Source organism: Sander lucioperca, chromosome 13 (genome assembly GCF_008315115.2).
Source record: "Sander lucioperca isolate FBNREF2018 chromosome 13, SLUC_FBN_1.2, whole genome shotgun sequence".
NCBI classification, from domain to species: domain Eukaryota; kingdom Metazoa; phylum Chordata; class Actinopteri; order Perciformes; family Percidae; genus Sander; species Sander lucioperca.
This window is the reverse complement of record NC_050185.1, coordinates 16772983-16797873: the sequence shown is the minus strand read 5'-3', so window position 1 is coordinate 16797873 and position 24891 is coordinate 16772983. Positions and strand designations below refer to the sequence as shown.

The following is a 24891-nucleotide window of genomic DNA, read 5'->3' as shown; positions in this document are numbered from 1 at the left end:
GGAGTTTCCGTTAACAGGATATTAAAGCACCTTATGCAGCAGACCCAGTAATCAAATAGATATACAAGTAGTAATACATCCCTTAGAAGCATGAAAAAAGAGAATATTTACAATGTGTAAGAGAAGATGGAATCCTTAGTGGCATTCATTTAATCCAGGGACAAAAGTCAGATTTGCAGTTACATCCAGTACAGTAAATCATGCAAGGAAAATAATGTAATCTACTTTCACTGGATGATTGTGTTTGCAGGACTAGAACTGAAAATGTGAGCTTTAATATAACAAAACACAGTCAGGGGGTTCAATCAGGGGGTTATTCTTTTAACATCACCAGGCTAAAACAATGAGTTTACTTCCTGGTTAACTTGAAAACCAACATTTAGCTATTATTCAAAACATCTTTTTGTACTTTAAACCAAACAGGTTCTAGACATAATAACCATACATATTTGTCAACAGCTGAGATAATGAACCAATAGTCAACACTGTGATTGGGCAACCAAAGAGTTTGGCTGACACAGTACCATCAACTGAAAAAAATGAGGATTTATTGATAAGAACACTGACAGAAATGACTCCTTGTATTGTCCGTGGCCTCGTAGCCATCATCACTGCTCTCTGAGCCGTCAGTTGATATTGAATTTTATGGAAAAGTGTGACAAAGATGAATTAACCTTTTTCTAATAATTTGTTCTGAGTGTGTATTTTTGTTGTCAATGTCAAAGAAACATCTTACGGTATTAAAACAAAAATGATGTATGTTAAGCCGAAACAACCATTATTGTAGTTATACTTGGAATATAGACGAGGCTGACAGCTGCACAGAGCTCTCAGAGTGTCAGTCACTTTGGAGACTCCAACTGTCTTTCAGGACCAGAATTTCATCTTGTTGTTTATGCCACTTTTGACCTGGTCTACAGCTGCAGTCAGAGGCTGACTGCCTGTCAACAGTCTAAGACACAGCCCTCATTTCTTTCTCACCTTTACATCCAGAGCAGGATGTCTTGTCCTTTCCCCAGGGGAATCATACAGAAATTTGCTATGTGGTAAAAAAAAAAAGAGTTACAGCATCCCAAAGTCTTACTGAACAACTGAGACACAAGCATGCATTTCTGTACAATGTATGTTCTTAAATATTATTGTAATTCTGATTTGGCAATGTACTGTAGTCTACAGACATTATGAGACATGCTGTACACACTATAAAGCAATATTATTTGTTCCACAGTAAATATGACAGGTACAGTACAATAAATTAACTTTACAAAAACAGTGAGGAAAGATAATAGTTCCTATGCTTTCTCCTGCTGAGGAAGAGCAGTTTCTCAGGTTCATCTCTCTTTGTCGTTGAAATAAGGCTCAAAAGGGTTCAGTCAGTCTCAATACCCCTTCATCACATTGTGAGCTATATTTCACCTGTGCCTATGCAAATGGCATGGACATACCTGACTCACTGGCCCACCGGAATTAGAATATACATGCATGAAATGTACTATAATGCCATGCTGTCCGCTTCTTTGTGGCTGACAAAGTGTTTTTGTATTTGTATGTCACAGTGAGAAGGCGCTGGACCTCCATGGGCTTTGTGTGTGTGCATGCTTACCATGTAAGCACATGGACATATACTGTACGTCTATGTGTCTGTATGTGCTCCATCCCATCTCCCTTAGGTGGACAATGAGGAAATGGTGGACCTCTGAGACGAGATGCTACAGATTTCCATGTTGGTGAAGGAGCTCCCTCCCTCACTGCTGCAGTCGGGGACAGATGAGGAGGAGGAGATGATGTTTTTCAGCCTGTGGAGGGAGATGATGAGCAGCGTCAGGAGGAATACCAGCAGGCCGAGAAAGAGCCACACGTAAACATAAACGTTGCCCGGACGTCCTGTTGACGAGGCAGCCGCAGATGTGGAAGCAGAGGTTGGGGAGAAACGGAGGAAGGTCCCATTGTCTATTGGAGAGATTTCAGTCTCATTATGGTCCACCAACAGGGCGTCCATTCCTGACATCCTGGCTGATGTTCCGTATAGATTTGCGTGAGAGAAAAAGAAAGATGAGTGAGATCTATTGTGAAAGGAAAAAAAACAGAAAGACACTTCAACATTCATAATTTAAGTGGCCTGTAGGAGAAATTATCTTTTGTCTGCTGAAGCTGCCACAGATTTCTCCCTCCAGGACACTTCAGCATGTCAGATGCTTGCTGACACAAGAGCTTTCACCCATGTCCTCAGCTTTGGCTGAGATTAAAAGACAGAGAGCGTCTACAATTCTGATTCAGGGCCAACACTTTACTTCAAGAGGCCCCAGATGCAGAACAGATAATAATATTTATTGATAAGAAAATATTTCTTGCATTGCCCTAGATGGTTAACCTTACCCATCTACCATTAAGCTAAAACACTTGTTTTCAGGGCTAAGGAAATTATACACTGTAGATAAATAACTTGGAAAGATATGTATTTGCAGCATTAAAAAAGCAAAAAGGTGCAATCAACATAACATGTTATAATGTATTAAATCTGTATGAAATACCCATAATCAAGCAATATACTAATCACTGAATGTTTCACAGTCAAGTATACAAAGGTAGGCTTGTATATTTTACTCTTCACAGAATATGACTCTCAGAAGTCGGGGGTTGCAGAATTGTTCTGAAAGTTAGTGCAATGTGAACATTTATAATGTATAAGCAGGGGCGTAGCACAACATTTCTGGACCCTGTAGGCATTCTCTATATGGGCCCATTCCTGCATCCACAGCTATTAATTTATCTATTCTTTGTGGGCCCTCCTCATACTCATTCCCCTTTTTCCCCACAGTCCAACACCCATGTGTATAAGAATGAATATCTGGCTAATCACAAAAACTACTATGAACTACTCTGTTGTAACATGTCTGTGAGCTTGACAGATTAAAGGAGCTATTAGTGGCCGGACTATAATAAAGAGTAACAGCAGGGGGAGTGCATGTCTCATTAAAGGCCTGTCAGGCTTGGTGCCTGGAGCCACGTATACTCATAAACGAAGACATCCTTATCTGATTAAATTAAACTCCTCATAATCAGCTTTCACAAAGACAGCTGAGAGCCAACCCGCCGCCACTGATATTGCTAATAATGTTCCACTGCAAATAACTGCATGGCACAAAACTGACTAGAAGATGTGACTGAGCACTGTGGTGCAGAAATTTTCACAGTCTTGGTGAAAGACAGAGAGCAAAAGAGGCTGTTTTGTATTTGGGTTAGGCCAGCCTTGTGTCTTGACTTGATATATGAAAGCAGAGAAAGACACTTCAAAGGGAGGGATGATTGACCATGACTACTAGAATGAAAGCAGGGGGTCAGCACACACTCTTTGCCTCACAATGGCGTGTGCTCATTTCTTTCTTATCTGCCAGCTTTCCCCTCCTTTCTCTCCATTTCATGGTTATGCATTCATCATGGACCATATGTGAGCCTGGTCACATTATATATTTAGGGGAGTGGAGTAAACTATATTCACTGACCTTTTCCATGAGCCTTTGAGCTGCAATACAATAACTACATGTGCAAGGGGTTAATCGACCATTTTCAGTATATTTGTGAAGTAGGCTACCGTGTGAAAACTGGTTTAGAAAACACTAGATGCATAATAGAAGCCGCCCACTTAAAAATTAGACATTTTGTATATGGTCTGTGCCAGAGCCATATGTCTTTCACTCTGGTCTGTGCTAGTGCTAAAAGTTCAGCAGAGGGCGTTCAGAGCTCAGCGCTATCAGCATCGTTCACAGTCACGAGTGAGTTCACCACACTGATGTTGAGTGATGCTGACTATTGTCATAAACATGTTTTGCACAGGTAAGATAACCACAATTGAACTGTTGGACCGTGACAAAATACGATATAAACGTTTGTGAACACTATGAACAATTGTTCGGGTCGGAAAGGCTGGGATATGTGTATGTGCTGGAAGCATCAGTGATTAGCATAACGAATAAAGTTAGCTAGGTGTTAGCGATTAGCGCCGGCTAGGAAAGTATTAACCAACGTTAACGGCCATTTAGAGTCGCTAAGCCCGGTGAAATGTGTAGTTAATGTTAAAAACAACCCTAGTAGTTTGTTTGGTGTTCTTTTATACCTTTTTACTGTGACCTATAGCTACTAATTTGTGAATTCGGAGTTAGTTAAATTTAAGAACATTGCTAGTTAACAGACAGGCAGTTAGCTAGCAGAGTTAAACCTAAGCCTGTAGATAATTAGTCAAGTAAATTAGGCAAACAGTTGATGATGGCATGCGTATTGTGTGGAGCATGGAGAGTTTTGCTCATGTAAAGTGGTGTGAAAATATGTATTATTGTATGTTTAATGTAGTTTTTGTACTTTGGCAGATAAATGTTATTAAGTTTGGTGCAGTATGGGCACATGTTGAGCCTTTACATTTAAGTATTATGAGAAGTTTATAGCAAGACAGGATATTACCACGCCCTACAGTCAAGAGCGTTAGAGCTGATGCACAAGCCACTTGATGATGATTTGAACAACTTTGCTGACTATTGTCAGTAATATGTTTTGCACAGGTCACTCCTTTAAATCATAATAATATAAATGTGTTGGACCAGTTTGGACCCAGCTCTTCCTTCTGAGCCTGTAAGACTTGTCAATGTAATGTTGGTACAACACTTTTCTTTATCTCCTATTGAGCAGTGTTGCTTTTGAAGTTTAAGCAAGCCACTCTATCCTCAAACATTTTTCACTCCCTTTTATTCTATCCCTGTTTTTCTCTCTCTTATAACAGTTCACTAGAACTCTGCTGTCTTTAATTTACGGCCCACCACTGTACCTTCAGGGATATACACAGCATAATGAGGGAAGAGGATAGGCTGCTCTTTCTCTGATTGCATGCTCTCTTCCCCCAACTCTGTTTTCTTTATCAAATACTCCTAGTAGCCTTCCCAGCCCAATCAAAAACTGTCTTGTCAATTTGTTGACTTATATAGTCTCTTTCTCTCCTGCGACTTTTCAGAGTTGCAGTATTGTAGGGATGTAACGATACACTTAACTCACGATTCGATACGATTCATGATTTTAAGTTCATGATATCATTTTCTCACGATTCTTTTTAACAGAATGAAATGGCTGAAAAATATTCCTTTATTTATATAAACTGTGCAAAACAGCAGATGTGTCCTCTTATCAAAAGCAACTGAAATAGTATTTTATCTTAAATAAAAATAAAAAAAAAATAAAGAATGGCTTGTTTTATGTAAGGACATATTTTTTTAAATTTAAATGATTTATTTAAAATGTAATAGCAATAACTCATAACAACTTTTTTTACCAGTCATTTGCTGTTAAATGACAAAAAGAAGAAACACTAGTTGGCAGAAGGGTATTTTACAACAATATCGAACGAAACACAAGCTTACAGAGCTGGAGCCAAAAGTCCCGTCACTGTTGTTTACATAGACATTATATAATGGACCAACAGATCCCGTTGCTCTGGACGGAGACCAGTGAAGGCCTTTAGAAGCACTTTTCCGGTGAGCGCCGAGCGTTACTGCGCAGCCTCCAACTGAGAGAGACGACGTAAATGTGACGTGAGCAACCTATCTGAAAGTTGTAAGTCTTCTGGTAGCTGTGCCAAGAGAAATCTGAATCATTACCAATCTTGCAGAGACGGAGAGCGTAGGTATATGTAAGGAGATAACATAGGCACAGGCTAATTATTGCTAACTAAAATGCTAGTTAACATTAGTAATTAAACTTAAACAGCTAATGTAAGTCGAAACTGCCTGCGAGCTTCTCCTGTACTATACGGTAATTCCTCTACTATGCGACAGTAAGTCGCGTGGTGATGACACAATCGTTAGCCTATTTTTATAAAAACGTCTGCTACGGAGCCATAACGTGAGATACAAGGTAATGGAGCCTTTTATACATTGTCGTGTTTCTTTAGAAATAAACAATGGACAAAAAAAGTCTTTAAACGCGCAATGGCGCCATAGGAGGTTTGAGTTCTGAAGCGAAGCTTACCCCCTTGGTTGTTTACAGCGCCAGTGTCCACGGTGTCTCAAAGTACAGCTAGTCTGCTCTGTGTCTTCAGCGGCAGACTATTTGACGTCCCGCTGTTGGAATCCTTTCCAGTGAAATACAGACATGTACATATATTAACAATTTTATTAATAGTTTTAATTGCTGATAGTGGGGAAAAAGGTCCACCGGGAGGTCCACTTCAAATTCTACTTCAATTTTACAAATATTGTAATTTCAGCTAGAAGTGTATCAGTCAGTCATGTGCCTGTCAGACAAGTCCATGAACATGTCTATTTATTTATTAGTTTATTTGCCAGGGACAATGCAAAAAACGTAACTGTTCAGTTGGCCTTGGCGTGTACTCACAATAAACGGAGAGACACATGAAGATATGCCACGTCAGTCCTGTACCTTTTATTAACCTCCCCCGGTTACCCTTGTCCCATACAAAGGTTCCTACCCAAGTATTACCCAAGTATCCTACCCTTTTTGACTAAAAGACGCATTCAATGGGGATGTATGAAAAACAATAAAACCCATACTAATGTTTTGTAAACTGTAACAAAGATTGTTCACTTCATTTGGGTGTATACCTAACAGGCCAAACCGGGTTTTAAACTAAGACATGTGGTCCCATTAATCTCTTATTTCTTAAAGTAGTCTTTAACCAATGTACTCTTAACATACTGTCAGTAACAGCCTCACTGAAAATATCAAATCATTTCAAACGTTAACAATCCTGAACTAATTTTGTTAAGACCACTACGCAATAGAATATTTTCAAAGTTGACATCTTTCAACAACATTCAACACTTTTCAATTGACATATTGCCTCTTTTTTTTTTCTTTCTTTTTTTTTTTCACAATGTCATTATCTATGAGCGAACAAAGTCTTTCAAGTACGCTGGAGGTACTCTGACTCTGGCAGGGACACGGCTCCCTTGCAGTGAAGCCTGCTGACCGGGGTCACACAGGATTTCAGGTGTGACAGGTGTGCTCTCTGCCATGGGATCAGCATTACCGGGCATCACCTCAGGTACGTCGATGGTCGTTACTGGTAGGGCTGAACGATTTTTGAAAATAATCTAATTGCGATTTTTTTCCCCAAATATTGCGATTTCGATTCGATTATTTTTTTAAGCTCTTTGTCTTCTGTATTATTCAACAAAGAATAATATAATAATGTATAGTATGAACACACAATTACACACTAGACAGTTAAATAAGTAAAAATATAGTATATATACACACACACACACACACACACACACACAATTTTTTACAGTGCACAGAGAGGAGCTGCCTCCAGCCCCTCCCCCTCGTGAAGTTGCGTGCTGCCGTGTGCACTTGTTCAGAGAGGCTATCGTTACGTTAGCTAGTTGCTGGTGTTCTTGCCGTGGGATTAACTGTACTAATAAAACCGTTGAAACACCGCGGCCACGCTGCTGTGAAAGCTCCCCAAACGTCATTTATCTGTCATTTAGTCTGATTGTTACCCCTCTCAGTGGCAGCTCCTCCACTCATATCTTTATAACGGAGCTAACCGCTAACCAGAGCTAACCGCTAATCAGAGCTAATCGTTGCCAACCGAGCCTTGAGTTCTGTGTGCCTGTATCCATTAACTGCATGTATAGACTCAAGCCCGAATAAAACCCTTCATTTTATTAAAATGAATGTAAAAGTTTTAAACTACAACTCAGAGTTGTTTGAATGACAGAAATCAGCTCAAGGTACAGTGTAGCGTTAGCATGCTAGTTGATGCTTTCTCTACGGAGTGCAGACTGATTGCTCTCGTGAGTCATGTGACCAAATCGCAGCCTTTGCGATTAGGAAATCGCGTTTTAACATATCGCGATATTATCGAAAATGCAATTAATCGTTCAGCCCTAGTTACCTGTGCTGTAGGGGTGGATGAGAGACCCCCTTGGTGTCTCAATGATGTAGGACCTTGGCGTACCTGCATTAGACACCACTTTGCCCCTCTCAAGCATATCCTTGACCCACACGTGGTCACCTTGTTGCAGGAGCGGCATGTTGCGGGCTCTGTGTCGACGGTCATAGTTTTGTTTCTGCTTTTGCCTGTATCTTTGTTCAGTTCTTTTTAGATTTTCCATGTCTGTCCATCTGGGATTGAGCTGGGATGGAATTACAGGAACTGGTGTTCTGATTTTTCTGCCCATGAGAAGCTCGGCTGGACTGTGTCCATTCACCAGAGGAGCAGCGCGGTAGGCCATCAAGGCAAGGTAAGGATCACTTGATTTCTTCAGGAGACCTTTGATTGTCCTTACGGCCCGCTCTGCCTCCCCGTTGCTCTGTGGGAAGTGAGGACTGGACGTCACATGACTGAAACTCCACTCTTGTGCAGTGCTCAGATGCAAATTGTGGCCCGTTGTCTGAGCGCACCACATCTGGTATTCCATGACGCGCAAAGATGGATTTGCAGTGCTCTATCACAGCTTCAGATGTTGTGTGAGTGAGTTTGGCCACTTCGAAGAATCTTGAGAAGTAGTCCACCATGACCAGGTAATGCTTGTTGTTTTCTGTCTGAAACAGGTCTGCACCGACTGTGGACCATGGCCTGTATGCAGCGTTTCTTTGAAGTTGGTTCTTTCGCGACTGCACACATCACAGTTCTCTATCAGTTGTGTCAAGTCCTTACTAAGGCCCGGCCACCACACAGACTGTTTGGCCCTCTCTCTGCATTTAGTCATTCCCAGATGGCCCTAGTGCAATTTATTCAGCATGTCTGCTCTAAGTGATGTAGGGATCACTATCCTACAGCCATAAAGTAGCAAACCCTCGTGAACGGTTAGCTCGCCTGAGAATGGCAGATAGAGCCGAAATGCTTTTTGTATGGTGAATTTATCCGGCCAGCCCTCCTTGCAGTATGTCTTCAGTGTGTGTAGTAGAGTGTCATTGTCCTGATGTGTCTGTATTTCTTTAAGTCTTTTTTCTGTAGCTGGCAAACTTGCTATAACAGTGTCCACATACAGGTTCACCTCTTCCTCCTGTAAGCTTCCTGCTGTGTCAAGTGACCGGTGCTCTGGAGAGCACATCTGCAGTTGCAATGTCCTTGCCTGGCACGTGTGAGATGGTGTAAGAGAACCTCATGAGTCGCATGCGTAGGCACTGTATGCGTGGCGGCAGTTCATCCAGGCGCTTTGAGCTTAGCAGAGGAACTAAAGGCTTGTGATCTGTCTCTATGTTGAAAGTCTTTCCAACGAGGAACTCGGCAAACCTCTCACAGGCCCATGTTGTAGCTAGAGCTTCCTTTTCAATTTGAGCGTACCGCTGTTCGGTGCTGCTAAGGGCTCTGGAAGCGTATGCGACTGGCTTCCAGTTTGTCTCGCCTTGTCGCTGGAGAAGGACGGCCCCCATGCCGTAAGAAGATGAATCAACTGAGACGAGTGTTTCTGCATTTGGGTCATACAAAGCAAGACCTGGCGGTGTAGTTAGCTCTTCCTTAATCTTCTCAAAGGCATGCTGCTGTTGTGGACCCCAGGCCCACATATTGGATTTCCTCAACAGTTCTCTGAGTGGACGTGTTTTCTCAGCCAGGTGAGGCAGAAATTTCCCCAGGTGGTTTGCCATTCCTAGGAAGCGTCGCACCTCACTGACGTTAGTGGGCTCTGTCATGGCCTTCACGGCGCTCACCTTGTCGGGGTCTGCGCTGACGCCTGTGGCCTCGATGACCTGTCCCAGGAACTTTATCCTGCTCTTTGAGAACTCACACTTGTCGTTGAGTGTCACCCCCGCCTCCTGCAGACGTGACAACGCCATCTTCAGTCTCTCATCGTGCTCTCTCTCTGTTGCTCCCCAGATGAGCACATCGTCCATCTGGCACACCACCCCTTCCAGACCTTCTAAGATGCGAGACATCCGCTTCTGGAAATGTTCTGGTGCTGACGAGATCCCAAAACAAAGACGGTTATAGCAGTACCGCCCAAATGGGGTTATAAAGGTGGTGAGGAGAGAAGACTCTTTGGATAATGGGATCTGCCAGAATCCAGCGTTGGCGTCAAGTTTAGAAAAAACTTTGGCTCCAGCGAGCTGTCCTAATGTGTGTTCAACTGAAGGCAGAGGATGCTTCTCCCTCATCACTGACTTGTTCAGCTCAGTGAGGTCGGTGCAGATTCTGACTCTGCCGTTGAGCTTGGGCACCACCACCATGGGTGCACACCATACTGTGGGCCCCTCCACCTTTGAAATGACTTCCTGCTGTTCCATACGACTCAGCTCTTCTTTTACTCGTGGCATGAGTGGGAGCGATATACGTCGGGATGTGGAGAGAGAAAAAGGCTTTGCCCCTGGCTTCAGGACAATGGTGTACGCACCCTCCATTTTCCCTAGTCCTGAGAAAAGCATTGGGTGTTCCTCCTGGCCCATAAAGAATCTTTGTAGCTCTCAACAGCTTGTTGAACTGGCCCTGTGTGTACAGTTTTGCTGGGATTGCAGTGACATCTGCTCCCGTGTCAATTTTGAACACTGCCTTGTGATCGTCCACTTTTATTTCTGTCATCCATTGACTGGCCCCTGTATCCTCTGACAAAGAGCCCAAGAAAGCAATGTCCTCATCGCTGTCTGACAACTCAGTCACTGCAGCTACATTCACTTCTATTTTCTTTCTAGCTTTGCAGACTCTAGCATAATGTCCCTTTTTTCTGCATTGGTTACACACAGCCTTTCTCGCTGGACACTGCTGTGGATGATGGCCCCGCGTGTCTCCGCATCTATAGCATTGCATTTGTCTGTCCTGTATCATTTTCTTAAGACTCGGCGTACTGTGCTGCCTGTTTTGTTTTGAACTTGAGCCGATGCGCTGACGCGTGTGCACACTATCTAGCTGAGTGTTGCAGGCTTCTTCTTTAAAGTTTGACTTAAGCATTTCCAGCTGCTTCTTTACCTGCTCACTTTGTCGGGCCTTGTTGATGGCTTTCTCCAACGTCAGTTCGGAATCCATCTGTAATTGTTCTGATAGGCGTTTATCTCTCAGGCCCACAACCAGTCAATCACCATTTCATCGTGCAGAGCCCCGTATCCGCAGTGCTCCGCGAGGCAGTGTAGCGCTGTGTGAAAGCTGTCTGCTGACTCGCCCTCGTCTTGTTGTCGTTGATTAAATTTAGCCCTCTCGAATATGACGTTCCTGCGGGCTACGAAGTGAGCATCCAGTTTCGCTTTAACTGTTGCATATTCACCCGCCTCTTCGGGGGTTAAAGTGCAGGGAAACTAAAATGTCTTCTGCCTCTTCTCCCATTGAGTAGATAAGTGTGTTCACCTGGTTTCCGTCATCCTACGTGTCTAATCCAGATGCGATGCGAAACCTTTCAAATCGTTTTATCCACTTTGTCCATTCATCCGCCTTGAAAGTAAATTTCTCTGGAGGAGTGACTTGAAATAGAGCCATGTTGCTGCCGTCTCGTAGATGCTAACGCTAATCCCCCAACTAGCCTTACATACGGTCACTCGATAGGTACACAAACAATCCGCTCTAAAACTGATGCACTACGTAGCCCTCTACACACTAATATTGTCTAGTAATTAACCGTATTAACTTCTGACACCATGTTCAGTTGGCCTTGGCGTGTACTCACAATAAACGTAGAGACACATGAAGATATGACTGCCACCAAAGCCCATCTACGGAAAGCCGTTCCACTCCCTATTAAGCCCCATTGTACCTACTTTGGTTGCAGTTCCACCAGAGTTCCACTAGGGGTGATCACGGTCCAGTGCAAAATGAATGGGACCCTATGGAGCTAGACGGCTAAATTTGTCTCTTTCGCCTGATTGTCGTTGAGAAATCTCAGATTTGATTGTAGTTTTTGCAAGTTCAACATGGATTATAGGTCAAAAGTTGAATGAACGAGTACTTATGCCCTTTCGATTTGTTACAGGTTGAGTCGTTGTTGCCCATAACACGCTAGCATTCTGCTAATGAATGCTTTTCTACTTAAAAAGGCCATATCATATAATCATTACCAAAAGTACAATAGTCAGGCTATATTGAGCATACATAATAAACAGTGACACTCTTACACATGTGACATGATCATATAAAATTACAATATTTACATCACATTACAATTATTTTACATGTGTTGCATAAATTGTAGGGCTGTCAAAATAACGCGTTAATTTCGATTAATTAATCTGAGAAAAAATAACGCGTTAAAAAAAATAACGCTGATTAATTTATTCCAGCCGTTCTAGCCACCATTGGACTGTAAAATGAAGGAGGGAGACGAGAATGTGCTGCCTGGATCATTAACTGGAACGTTTACTTGTAAAAATCTTCTTCCTGCCAACCCTGGCTACCGAAATCTGGTGCCACTGATATGTCTGCTCTTCTCTCTGATGGTCTGAAACAGACGGCAACACAAACACCGCTGCACGTGACGCTAGTTAACACTATACTCGACAGCAGCTAACGTTAGCCTACTGCTAGCTAGTAGCTGGATTAAAAACTGTTAAAATGCTGACAGCTAACGCTAAACGGTGTAAAGTTTGACTGTGTTTTAGCCGTCGGAAAAACAACACAGACGGTGCGTTCAATGAAACTGGTAAACTACAGCCTCGTGGTGCATTTTAAGTTATTGTAAATGTCCTTTTCCCACCTGGTGGTTGTTTTTGTCGTTGAACAGCAATTTACTAGTGAAATAAGTTAATGTTATTGTTATACATTATTATTAAATCATTTAATTTTGACCATATGGCCTTAGCAATAAACAAGCCATTCTTTAATGTCACCAACTGTTTAGTACCCTTTGTTTTCTTTTCTTTTTTTACTTTCTTAAAAAGTATCGGTTCAGGCACCGTTAATTATGTATGCGATTAATTTTGATTAATTAATCACAGAGTATGTAATTAATTAATACATTTTTTTAATCGATTGACAGCCCTAATAAATTGTATGTGTGTATGTTCCGTCATTCCTGGCAATATATGTGTATGTGCATACTTTTATGGGTGCATGCAAAGTCGATGTATGTTCATCTGTGTACATCTGTTCCGCTATCTGTGTGTACGTGTCCGTGTGTGTGTGTGTGTGTGTGTGTGTGTGTGTGAGTGTACAAGTGCATGATCAGAGATCAGTGATCGCAGGTTTTGTTTTGTTTCAGACAGCCAGTGTTTCACCTTTTCATTAGACATATTCAGACCCCCCCCACACACACACACACACACACACACACACTCACTCATCTATCTCTCTGCTTTAATTTCTTCTACTCTGCCACCTTTTCGTCATCTTATCTACTGTCCTCCTCTTGTCATTCCCCTCCTACTCTTTCCTGCTCTGTATAGGTTGCTGTCGTTAATGATATGTTGTTTTCAAATCTGTGATGAACATGAATCATTGTGAGCTGAAGTGGCTGATAATTGGGCTTAATGATGCTTTTTGTATCCAGGCAACAAGGTACGTTCAGTTCTTTTTTAAGCTAATCTACTTTAAGAGTGCATGCCATGCAGTCCCGCTGAGGCTGAAGAGGTCAGATATACACACCACACACACACACACACACACGCCTACGTTAAGTGAATCAGTAGTTTTTTTTCCTTAGGAATAGCTCCAAGCGTAATACAGAGAACACCAAGGGCTAATTGGGTAAATGATGCATCCCTTTTGAGGAAAATTATATAAATGCTGAAAATGTCTCACTTTTTATTTGGTTGAGGTAGGAAGACATGGACATGGATCTGAGTTTATTTTTTGTCTCCAAATGGTTTGGATAGATGGAGCACCAGGAAAAACAGTGTTTCACTGCTCTCTCTGGTTGAAAGGTTCTCTTTTACTCTGACTACACCCCACATCAGTGGTATGGGAGTGGCCAGAAGTTTTCTTTGTTACACCTGTAACCACACCCAAAGGTGATGTCACGGTGTACTGACCACATCCTGGAGTACACTACTACATCACTGCAGCAAGGTGAGAAGTTAAACCACTAGAGGTCTGCAAAAAAGAAAAATTTCAGGAGGTGTTAAGTTACTTTAAATGATCTCACTTTTTCCTCTAAATGTGATGGTTTTTATTTTTCTTCAAGATGTAATTTTCTGCAATCATGCTTTGCTTGCTGCTCAATCAGCTGGATGCAGTCACCAGCTGAGCCTCAGTCTCTAAGCTGATTCTCTCCACACAAGACTAGTGTGACTTTGATCAGTTCTTTGGTCAGCTAAGCCTCCTTTTATGCATTTTCTGAGACTGAGAGAATAAATTGCTGGCTCTTGAAGCTGGAATGGTTTTTATGTTTTCTGCCCTTTGTGCCTCGTTTTTATCTCTCTCCCACCGAGCTATAATCTCACTTGTTCTTGAGTCTCTGTAACAAGATACTGGCTTAACTTCAGCTGTTGCTTAACCCTAATGTTCTGTTTTGGGGCTTGACGATCTCGTCTTTAACAGCTCATAAGACATACAACAACATTGTTTTATCAGCTTGATATCGCGATATTACTTGCAATAAATAAACAGATATTAAAGTGTACTTTCAGTATTCTGCTAAAATACAACAAATTGCTTGTTGAATTAAAAACAAAGGAAATAATTTGCAACATTCTTTTATTGAACAAATTGAATGATTCTGATGCCAATATTTGTAATGTAGCGAGGAGTTTAACAACTGCTGGAATGGAATGTGAACGCTGAGTCGGAGATTCAATGTCATCTTTGATTTCTTCCAGTAGCCTAACTGTAATATTGCATGGCTGCTTAATCTGTAACGCTTAATGATTTTGTGTTCACTCAACTGGAAAAGTGTGATCCTTGTGGCAAAAATCCTTTCAGCTCGTCTCCTTGACCTATGTCTTCGTCTTGCTCGGATTACTGCTGCCATTTCACCAGGAGGCATATGCGAGGAAACCCGCTTGCGGCTGGTTTACACCTGCTTTTAAGAGGTAGACAATTTTCACCGCAAAATAGAGGTGCGCTTTTTGTAGTTTTTGTACATACTGCGGAATACATAATTAGGCGCACTTTACGCTTCACCTCCCATCTCTTTATGGAAAACTCCCACTTTCCCCTTGACCCTCCCGTGAATGCGTATGCATGATACGGAAAAGCGCAATTTGCCATTTTCAGTTCCTGCGACAGGCAGTCTGCGCTTTTACCTCAGTGCGGCATGTTTGTACATACCTCTCCATGCTTTTACGCGCACGTAGCCTGGCACGCACCTGAAGTGGGCGCAAAAGCGTTAGTACATGAGGCTCTGAGCCTTGACCTCTAAAGCTTCCCTTTGTCCTGATCAAACTCCTTCCTGAGCTGCACAATCTCTGCAAGTCACTCCCCCAAACTATCTCATCCTCTGCTGGCAAAGTATGTTCAGCAAAATTCCTCCTGAGACATTGTGCCGTGAAGCTTCCTCTGCTCCAGTTTCTCAATCTGTTTCTCACCCTTCTTCATTTTCTTATCATGTCCTTATAATCTTCCTGACTGTCAGTATTCAGTGTATATTTGGCACAATTTTTCTTATGAGTTCTGTCCACATACATATCCTGTATTTTACATGCATACTGGGTTTTGCCTGACATTTGTTTTTATTTAAATTATAACATTTGCTGTTTTATGCTCTAAAGGTGTTTGATGTGTTAGAAAATGATCAACCAGCTTTATTAATATGCCAAAAATATCATACAGTAGCAACTATTGTTTTCAGAGATACAATTTTCCAAGCCTCACCGGCGCGAGTCCCCCTCGACGACCCATGGAGTCAAAAGTCAGACCCAAAGCGTGACGATGGCGAGGAAAACGTCAGGAAAAATTGCAAGGCGTGAGCTGTGAGGTCTGTAGTAAATCGAAAATGCAAGATTCCCATTTACGTTCATTTTAAACATCCATTTTAAAAGCACCAATGCAGTTTTTGGGGGTGTAATAGGCAACGCCCATTTTGAATAATCAGTACACCATGGCCTCAGAAGTGGCCCTAGATTGTACCCTCCAAATTTTGTAAAAATCACATGAGCCCTTAATTAGATATAATCTTTTCGTATTTGTGAAGCCCCCTAATGGTTGATCTTTGCCAAATTTGGTTCAGAGCGTCAAAGTGGCATGGCAAAACAGAATCTCAAGTTTCGTGTTGATAGCATTTACTTTGGACCAGACATGCTAAAGTTTGTGTTCGTCACTAGTAGGTCTTGCATATTTTGTGATTGTGCAAAAATAAAATCTGCGCACAAATGGGTGTGGCCTACGTCTTGTGATTCAGCTTCATTCAAGCAATTGAAAGGTTGTGAGGTTTGTGTGTAATGTGGAAGTTGTAGGCCAAAACGCATCTACCGTGATTATAGCCCCACCTGGTGGTCCACGTGTAATTTTTTGGTATGTGAGGTAGGACACATTCTACATCCACCCTGTAAATGTGAAGTCGTTCACGTTAGTGTAAAAGGTGAATCCCAAAACAATTATTAGGCCAAGCCCATTTCAACTAATCAGTACACCATTGTAGGTGTGGCCTCTGGAGTGGCCCTAGAAAGTACCCTCTAAATTTCGTAAAAATTGGATGAGCTCTTTATGAGATATAACCATTTTCGCCCACTATTGGCCAATCTTTGCAACTGTGAGTGTGATAGTGTCCTGCCAAACGAGAATCTAAAGTTTTGTCTTGACAGCATTTACTTTATATGAAGTATGCAAAAGTTTGTGTTTTGGTGGCATTTTTCAACAGAGCAGAATTCTTTTGATAACTTTTGTCAGGTCCGTGTGTAGATGCCAAGTTTCTAGTGTGAGCTACATTCAGGCAACATGGCATCATGACTTTGCGTAAACATACACGCCACTTTCCTAAAGCCAAATGGCGTGTTATCTGTAGCATTTTCAGCTATCCACGTGTATGTCTATGCTGTATACAGCAGATGTAAACATACCCACCACGTGGCGTCCACGTTGTGTGTTATCGCGAGAACGTGACGTACTATCGCGAGAACAACGTCATGCATGTAAAAAAAAAAAAAAAAAGGAAAACAATAAACGGTTGGGTTTAGGAAAGAAACATTGGGGAAGGCTTAAAAAAAAAACAAAAAAAAAAAAACAGCTGAAAATCACCACACATGGGATGCAAACCCAGCTCTCCTGCGTGAAAGTCCTGTGTTTTACTCATCCGCCAGGTCAATAATTAACTGAAAAGCGATTACAATAGGGTTGCCTTGCATACATGAGAAAAATGCCTTATGAAAACAGTAAAATTCAAATTGACCGGAATTCTCCTTTAATTGGTAAACAACTTATGTGATAAACGCTGATGGAAATGTTATTTTATTGCAACCCACCACAAAACGAAGAAGTTGAAGGTAATTTCCGCCACATATTTCCGCTTTCTTTGCAGACATGGCGGGTGTCAACAAAGACAGATATAAGTGGACGAACGAGGAGACGAGAGACATTTTAAATTTAATTTACGTGCAAAATATAACAGCTATATTATACAAAAATCTAAGAAATGCCATGATTTATCTGCATCATCATAGCAATGTTTTGATAGCGTTGTCTTATTATAGCTTAATATGTCACTATTAGCTGGCACATAAGCACTATTACAACTTGTGCAATATTAATCAGTTGTAGGTAGACTGCGCAATCTATTTCGGCTAGCAAACTTTGTTTGCAAATGTTAGCTTGAATGTTGTGCAATTCATTGCGAAAATTAATGGAAAGACCTTAATTAAAATGTCTTAAAGGTCCCAGCCTTTAAGACTGCCGGAACTGGTGCGGGAGGTGGAGCGCTACCGGTTAGATCTGGTGGGGCTTACCTCTACGCACAGTCTCTGTTCTGGAACCATACTCCTGGATAGGGGTTGGACTCTTTTCTTCTCCGGAGTTGCCCAGGGTGTGAGGCGCCGGGCGGGTGTGGGGATACTCACAAGCCCCCGGCTGAGCGCCGCTACGTTGGAGTTTACCCCGGTGGACGAGAGGGTCGCCTCCCTACGCCTGCGGGTTGTGGGGGGGAAAACTCTGACTGTTGTTTGTGCATATGCACCAAACAAGAGTTCGGAGTATTCGGCCTTCTTGGAGACCTTGAGTGGAGCCCTATATGGGGCTCCAGTGGGGGACTCCATAGTTCTGCTGGGGGACTTCAACGCGCACGTGGGCAATGATGGAGACACATGGAGAGGCGTGATTGGGAGGAACGGCCTCCCTGATCTAAACCAGAGTGGTTGTTTGTTGTTGGACTTCTGTGCTAGTCATGGATTGTCTATAACGAACACCATGTTCGAACATAGGGATGCTCATAAGTGTACTTGGTACCAGAGCACCCTAGGCCAAAGGTCAATGATCGATTTTATAATCGTTTCATCTGATCTGAGGCCGTATGTTTTGGACACTCGGGTGAAGAGAGGGGCAGAGCTGTCAACCGATCACCATCTGGTGGTGAGTTGGGTCAGGGGGTGGGGGAAGATTCTGGACAGACCTGGTAAGCCCAAACGGGTAGTGTGGGTAAATTGGGAACATCTGGAGGAGGCCCCTGTCCGACAGACTTTCAACTCACACCTCCGGTGGAGCTTTTCGTGCATCCCTGTGGAGGCTGGGGGCATTGAACCCGAGTGGACAATGTTCAAAGTTTCCATTGCTGAAGCTGCGGCGAGGAGCTGTGGTCTTAGGGTCTTAGGTGCCTCAAGGGGCGGTAACCCACGAACACCGTGGTGGACACCGGTGGTCAGGGAAGCCGTCCGACTGAAGAAGGAGTCTTTCCGGGATATGTTATCCCAGAGGACTCCGGAGGCAGTGGCAAGGTACCGAAGGGCCCGAAGGGCTGCAGCCTCTGCCGTGAAAGAGGCAAAGCAGCGGGTGTGGAGGGGTTGTCTTGGTTGACACGCCTCTTCAACATTGCGTGGAAGTCTGGGACGGTGCCTAAGGAGTGGCAGACCGGGGTGGTGGTTCCCCTTTTCAAAAAGGGGGACCAGAGGGTGTGTGCCAATTATAGGGGTATCACACTTCTCAGCCTCCCTGGTAAAGTCTTCTCCAAGGTGCTGGAAAGGAGGGTTTGGTCGATAGTCGAACCTCAGGTTGAAGAGGAACAATGCGGATTCCGTCCTGGTCGTGGAACAACGGACCAGATCTTTACTCTCGCAAGGATCCTGGAGGGAGCCTGGGAGTATGCCCAACCGGTCTACATGTGCTTTGTGGATCTGGAGAAGGCCTATGACCGGGTCCCCCGGGAGATACTGTGGGAGGTGCTGCGGGAGTATGGGGTGAGGGGGTCCCTTCTCAGGGCCATCCAATCTCTGTACAACCAAAGCGAGAGCTGTGTCCGGGTTCTCGGCAGTAAGTCGGACTCGTTTCAGGTGAGAGTTGGCCTCCGCCAGGGCTGCGCTTTGTCACCAATCCTGTTTGTAGTATTTATGGACAGGATATCGAGGCGTAGTCGGGGTGGAGAGGGGTTGCAGTTCGGTGGGCTGGGGATCTCATCGCTGCTCTTTGCAGATGATGTGGTCCTGATGGCATCATCGGTCTGTGACCTTCAGCACTCACTGGATCGGTTCGCAGCCGAGTGTGAAGCGGCTGGGATGAGGATCAGCACCTCTAAATCGGAGGCCATGGTTCTCAGCAGGAAACCGATGGAGTGCCTTCTCCAGGTAGGGAATGAGTCCTTACCCCAAGTGAAGGAGTTCAAGTACCTTGGAGTCTTGTTCGCGAGTGAGGGAACAATGGAGCGGGAGATTGGTCGGAGAATCGGCGCAGCGGGTGCGGTATTACATTCAATTTATCGCACCGTTGTGACGAAAAGAGAGCTGAGCCAGAAGGCAAAGCTCTCGATCTACCGGTCAGTTTTCGTTCCTACCCTCACCTATGGTCATGAAGGTTGGGTCATGACCGAAAGAACGAGATCCAGGGTACAAGCGGCCGAAATGGGTTTCCTCAGGAGGGTGGCTGGTGTCTCCCTTAGAGATAGGGTGAGAAGCTCAGTCATCCGTGAGGAGCTCGGAGTAGAGCCGCTGCTCCTTTGCGTCGAAAGGAGCCAGTTGAGGTGGTTAGGGCATCTGGTAAGGATGCCCCCTGGGCGCCTCCCTAGGGAGGTGTTCCAGGCACGTCCAGCTGGAGGAGGCCTCGGGGAAGACCCAGGACTAGGTGGAGGGATTATATCTCCAACCTGGCCTGGGAACGCCTCGGGATCCCCCAGTCGGAGCTAGTTAATGTGGCTCAGGAAAAGGAAGTTTGGGGTCCCCTGCTGGAGCTGCTACCCCCGCGACCCGAGACCGGATAAGCGGACGAAGATGGATGGATGGATGGATGGAAGGTCCCATGGCATGAAAATTTCACTTTATGAGGTTTTTTTAACATTAATATAAGTTCCCCTAGCCTGCCTATGGTCCCCCAGTGGCTAGAAATGGTGAAAGGTGTAAACCGAGCCCTGGGTATCCTGCTCTGCCTTTGAGAAAATGAAAGCTCAGATGGGCCAATCTGGAATCTCCCCTTTATGTTGTCATAAGGAGAAAGGTTGCCTCCCCTTTCTCTGCTTTACACGCCGCCCACAGCTGCCCAGAGAATTTGGCCTGCCCATGAGGAAATAGAGCTACAACCGTGGCCGCAAGCTGGTCAAGGCCACACACCCACCCTCCACCTTGCCCCCCCCCTCTCTCCTCCACAATGGCATTTAAAGCTACAGACACAGAAATGGCACGTCCTAAGGAAAGCTCATTGTGGGACTGGCTCTAGTGGCTGTAATTCTGCACCAAGGCTGAATTTTGGGAAAGAGACTTCAGATACAGTATTAGGGGACCACTAAGGCCTATATAAAAGCATCCAAAAAGCAGCATGTCATAGGACCTTTAAATCTATTTGATATACCAATTTGACCGCAAAACAGCATGTGACGTCATTGCGCATAGGTTTTTATTCGCTTTAAAGCCATTGGATGGAAACACTTTCACCGGCTTTATTTGCATGAATGTTTTTAGTGAACTTCAGATAAATCGATTGACAAGTGGATGGAAACAAAGCTAGAGATAGCAACATAGCCTTGGACTCTATTGTTTCTAATTAAAACCGTGATATCTAGATCGGTGACACAAAATAGCTCTAGCCATTACTGGAATTTCTGCAGTCCATGCATGCAGCATGTGCAAATATCTACTAAAATCTTAACCTCCAAGATAAACATTCTGTTGTCTGTGCAGTTATGGTATTAGCTTTCATGAATAATGGACAAGATCCATGTGTGGCAAAATGTCATGGCATTTGGGCCATATTCTTGTGTGTGTGTGCGTGCGTGCGTGCACGTGCGCACATACTTTCTCATGCTGTATTCATACCACATGCCTGAACAGACAAAAACAAGCTAAGCCAATAGCAGGAATACCATATACATTCAGATACATACATATATGTGAAAATACGAAAGATTTTCACACATACCGTGTGCACACGCACAGGCATTCACACACTATTCCAGCTCAAACAACAGATTGCCAGGAGATAAAAGTAGCCTGAATTTCAAACATGTTAGATATTATATTCTGAGCCAGATCAGCTGAAAACAGACCTAAAGGCTCAGCCACATGAATTCCAAATCGCCTCTGCAGCCCCAAATACCACAGATTAGATGACCCACTTAGGGGTCAGAGATATGCTGGAATGATGAAAGTATGAAGAAAGTGATGTTTCGATATGCGTCAGAAGCTCTCAACCATTTCCCCACACAATACCAACCAATCTATTTCTCTCAAGTTTGGGTTGTTTCAGTATTTCCTTTAAAATATTGTCCCTTAAAAGACTGTTTACAAATATAATACAAGTAACGTATGACAATAAATGACAGACACAACTCCAAATTTAAAAAAACGGATGGAATATGATTGATTCCACAAAACAATAAACTAATGGTTTTTATTCATTTCTTTTACATTAGTGATAAAATGATAAAATCTTACAGCGCACCTGAGTGCACTTGAAGGCTCCACAAGTAGGTCAAGTTATCTGATTCTCAGATATTCAGTGCATGAAAGTGAGGATTTTGAAAAGCTAAATTCTGATGAGATCTTAAAGGCGTTGCAAAGTGCTTTTTGTAATTGACAGAAGGAAAACATGAGTTAAAACGCATTGGAAAATATTTTGGTCAGAGGCCAGAGTAGATAATGAGCTTGCGTGTGTGTGTGTGTGTGTGTGTTTGCATGCGCCTGCCTGTTAGTTCATCCCTGTGGTGAAGTGTATATTTTTACACCTCGTTCTCATTTCTGTTAATTGCTCTACTTGAGTGCAGTTGCCAATACATTTGATACTGATTGTGTGTCCGTGTTCTCATTGCCCTAAAAGGCACTTTTTTATGCAACTCTCCTTTTTTTCTCAATCTGGGGGCACAATTGCTTCACTCGTCACTCACTCCTCCTCTTTTTCTCATCTGCCACATAGGAAGCCTGCTTATTTCCCAAGTTGGTGACTGAATGTATACGTGAATTCTTCCTCTCTACAAGTCTCATTGAACATTTATGTCTTTCTCTTCCTTCATTTTACTATTTCATTTTTGCATTGTTTTCTCTTCCATATCTCCCACTATCTGTCTGTAACTGTTTGTCTCTTACGACTGCTCTGCAGGCAGTGGTAACACACTGAATAAAGTTGCTGGCAACTGAAAAGAGACATATACATTTGAGGTGAATAATGGCTCTTTGTATTCAGCAGGAATAGGTTAACACTGTTCCTGTTCTGTCTCGCTCTGCCTCGCAACCTGAAGCATCAGCAGCATACATGAAATTGTTGAAAAAAGGAAAAGTTGCAGACCTTTTTTTAATGTGTGATGCGGGTGTTCCTCGGTCGCGGTCACGTTGTGCAGAAATCCATCTCGTTGTGTTTGGTGTTTTCAGCCGAGCAAATCCAGATCTGTTACCCCTGCTGAGATCTCCCCTATGAGCCTGTCCGCTCCCTCTCACGCTCCCTCTCTCTCTCCCTCTCTCTTTCTGTCATTCAGTGTGACACACACACACACACACACACACACACACATGCACTACAGCTGGAGTAGACACTGTCAGATGTGGATTCTCTCTATGAATGGGCTCACATTCAAAGGGGAACACACACATACACAAGGTCTCTAATTGAGAGGCTGTAACTAATGAATTATGTTTTTTTACTTAAGAAGTGGTGAAGAGAAAAGAAGAGAGAGAAGAGAGGGAGTAGTGCTCGCTCTAATCTCATTCCCTCTGTTGTGACTCCCTCTGTCTCTGCCCTCCCTCTTTTCTCTCTGCTGCTCATCACCTTTCAATAATGACCATATTAGTCATTAGTCAAATCTATTCTGTCCTTTGTGCTCTCATTTTCACTGAGCAAATATTTCTCACAGTTAACAAGATTTTCCATAGTTAACATGGGCAAACAAATAGCTAGATTAGTAGACATGCAGCCAGATAAATGCTTGCATATAATTGACCAATAAATCAATATTTTTCATTAAATGCACACCCGCCCACACACCCAATCAACCCTTTGTTTCGCATCTCTCCAGTGTTTGTGTAAGGGACACAACCTTGCTCTCAGCAAACTGCGTTCGTATCCACAGTGGTGAGCAATAACCGGCTACCGTTGTGCTGGCAGCACTGCTCAGATGAGACCCCAAATCGGCAGATGAATGAGAAATTAGTTAGTTTATTTTATTTTGAACATGCTAAAACAAAAATATAGTATATAATAAAATAAAAAAATAACAGATAATATAAGAACATGTACATCTCAGCACAATCTTCCAAAATGATTGTAAGTGATTCAAATAAGATGTGAAAGGGCCAAAGAAGAAAAAAAACTACCTTTAACCTCTCTTAACAGTATGACTCTAACTGCAGCTAAGCACATCTGTTCTGTGAAAGTGCACAAATATGTTTCATACAAATTGAAAATAAAAGCATGAAACTACCATAAAACAAGATACTTTTACTTTTTGCTCTCCATACTTTTTTGGCGGAATAAAAAAACATTCTGAGATTCATCAATCAACAACATGCAGATACTATTCTCAGATGCTAAACTGTTTATTTGGACAGATTTTGACATTTGCATCTGCAATTTCTGCCACTACCCCGATACAATGGAGGTGAATGTGTTTGTGATACTGAAAGCATTGTAGGTACAGTGGTGCTTTGAGTTGAATGCTAATGTCAGCATGCTAACATTCTCATAATAATGATGCTTAGCATGTTGAAGTTTAGCAGGCATACTGTTTACCATGTCCACCATCTTAGTTTAGCATTTTGACATGATAACGTGGTAATTAGCAGTAAAAACAAAGTACAGTTAAAGCTGATGTGATTCGTCTCACAAGTATTTGGTCATAAACCAAAATACGGTGTATGTGACCTGATTATGGCTAGATGAAATGTCTGGGGATCACCAAAGTTATTGGAATACATCGTCTCGGGACGTCGTTTGTACAAAGGTCTGTGTCAATCCATCAAGTGGGTGTTGAGATACTTCACTGAAACATTTAAAGACAATTCCTGCTTGTGGATCTGGAGAAAAAGTCAGAGGCTCACTAAAGTCAGTAGAATTTATCCTCTAGTGACCTTGAATATCTGTTTTGCGAATTTCATGGCAATCCATCCAATAATCGTCAAGATATTTCATTCTGAATCACAAATGCCAACCTGCCAATGATGCTCGATGAAAAGTCAGTCACCAGAGTCATTGAATTCAACCTCTGGGGGCCATTTATATCTGTCCATCCCATAATTGTCAAGATATTTTACAGATGGCAGATGGGCCAACATACTAACAGACCAACATTGCTATCCTAAAGCCATGCCACTATACAGGATCCAACACATTTTTTTCCAGATCAAAGTTTTACTGGCCCCTTGTATATTTTTACTGGCCTCGAAAAAGGAGGGCAAAAAACACTTTTATAATAAAATATAATAATTTATTAATCATATACATTGTAATGATTCATCCAAACAACAAACAAAAACCTA

General features: G+C 42.9%; 2 protein-coding genes across 2 annotated transcripts in view; one reads left to right on the top strand and one right to left on the bottom strand.

The window, feature by feature from the left end:
• Positions 1-117: 117 nt before the first annotated feature.
• LOC116036963 (serine-rich and transmembrane domain-containing protein 1) lies at positions 118-23045 on the bottom strand. Its single transcript, XM_035991123.1, has 2 exons — positions 22712-23045; positions 118-2015 (listed from the first exon to the last, which is right to left on the bottom strand). Exon 2 carries the CDS (start codon positions 2006-2008, stop codon positions 1667-1669), a length of 342 nt encoding a protein of 113 aa, XP_035847016.1. The 5' UTR covers positions 2009-2015; positions 22712-23045; the 3' UTR covers positions 118-1666.
• The window catches only part of ccna1 (cyclin A1), a 37338-nt gene continuing 16188 nt past the window's right edge, over positions 3742-24891 (top strand). The window contains exon 1 of the mRNA XM_031280646.2: positions 3742-3834. The gene's annotated coding sequence lies outside the window, so the exon portion shown is untranslated. The remainder of the gene's footprint in view (positions 3835-24891) is intronic.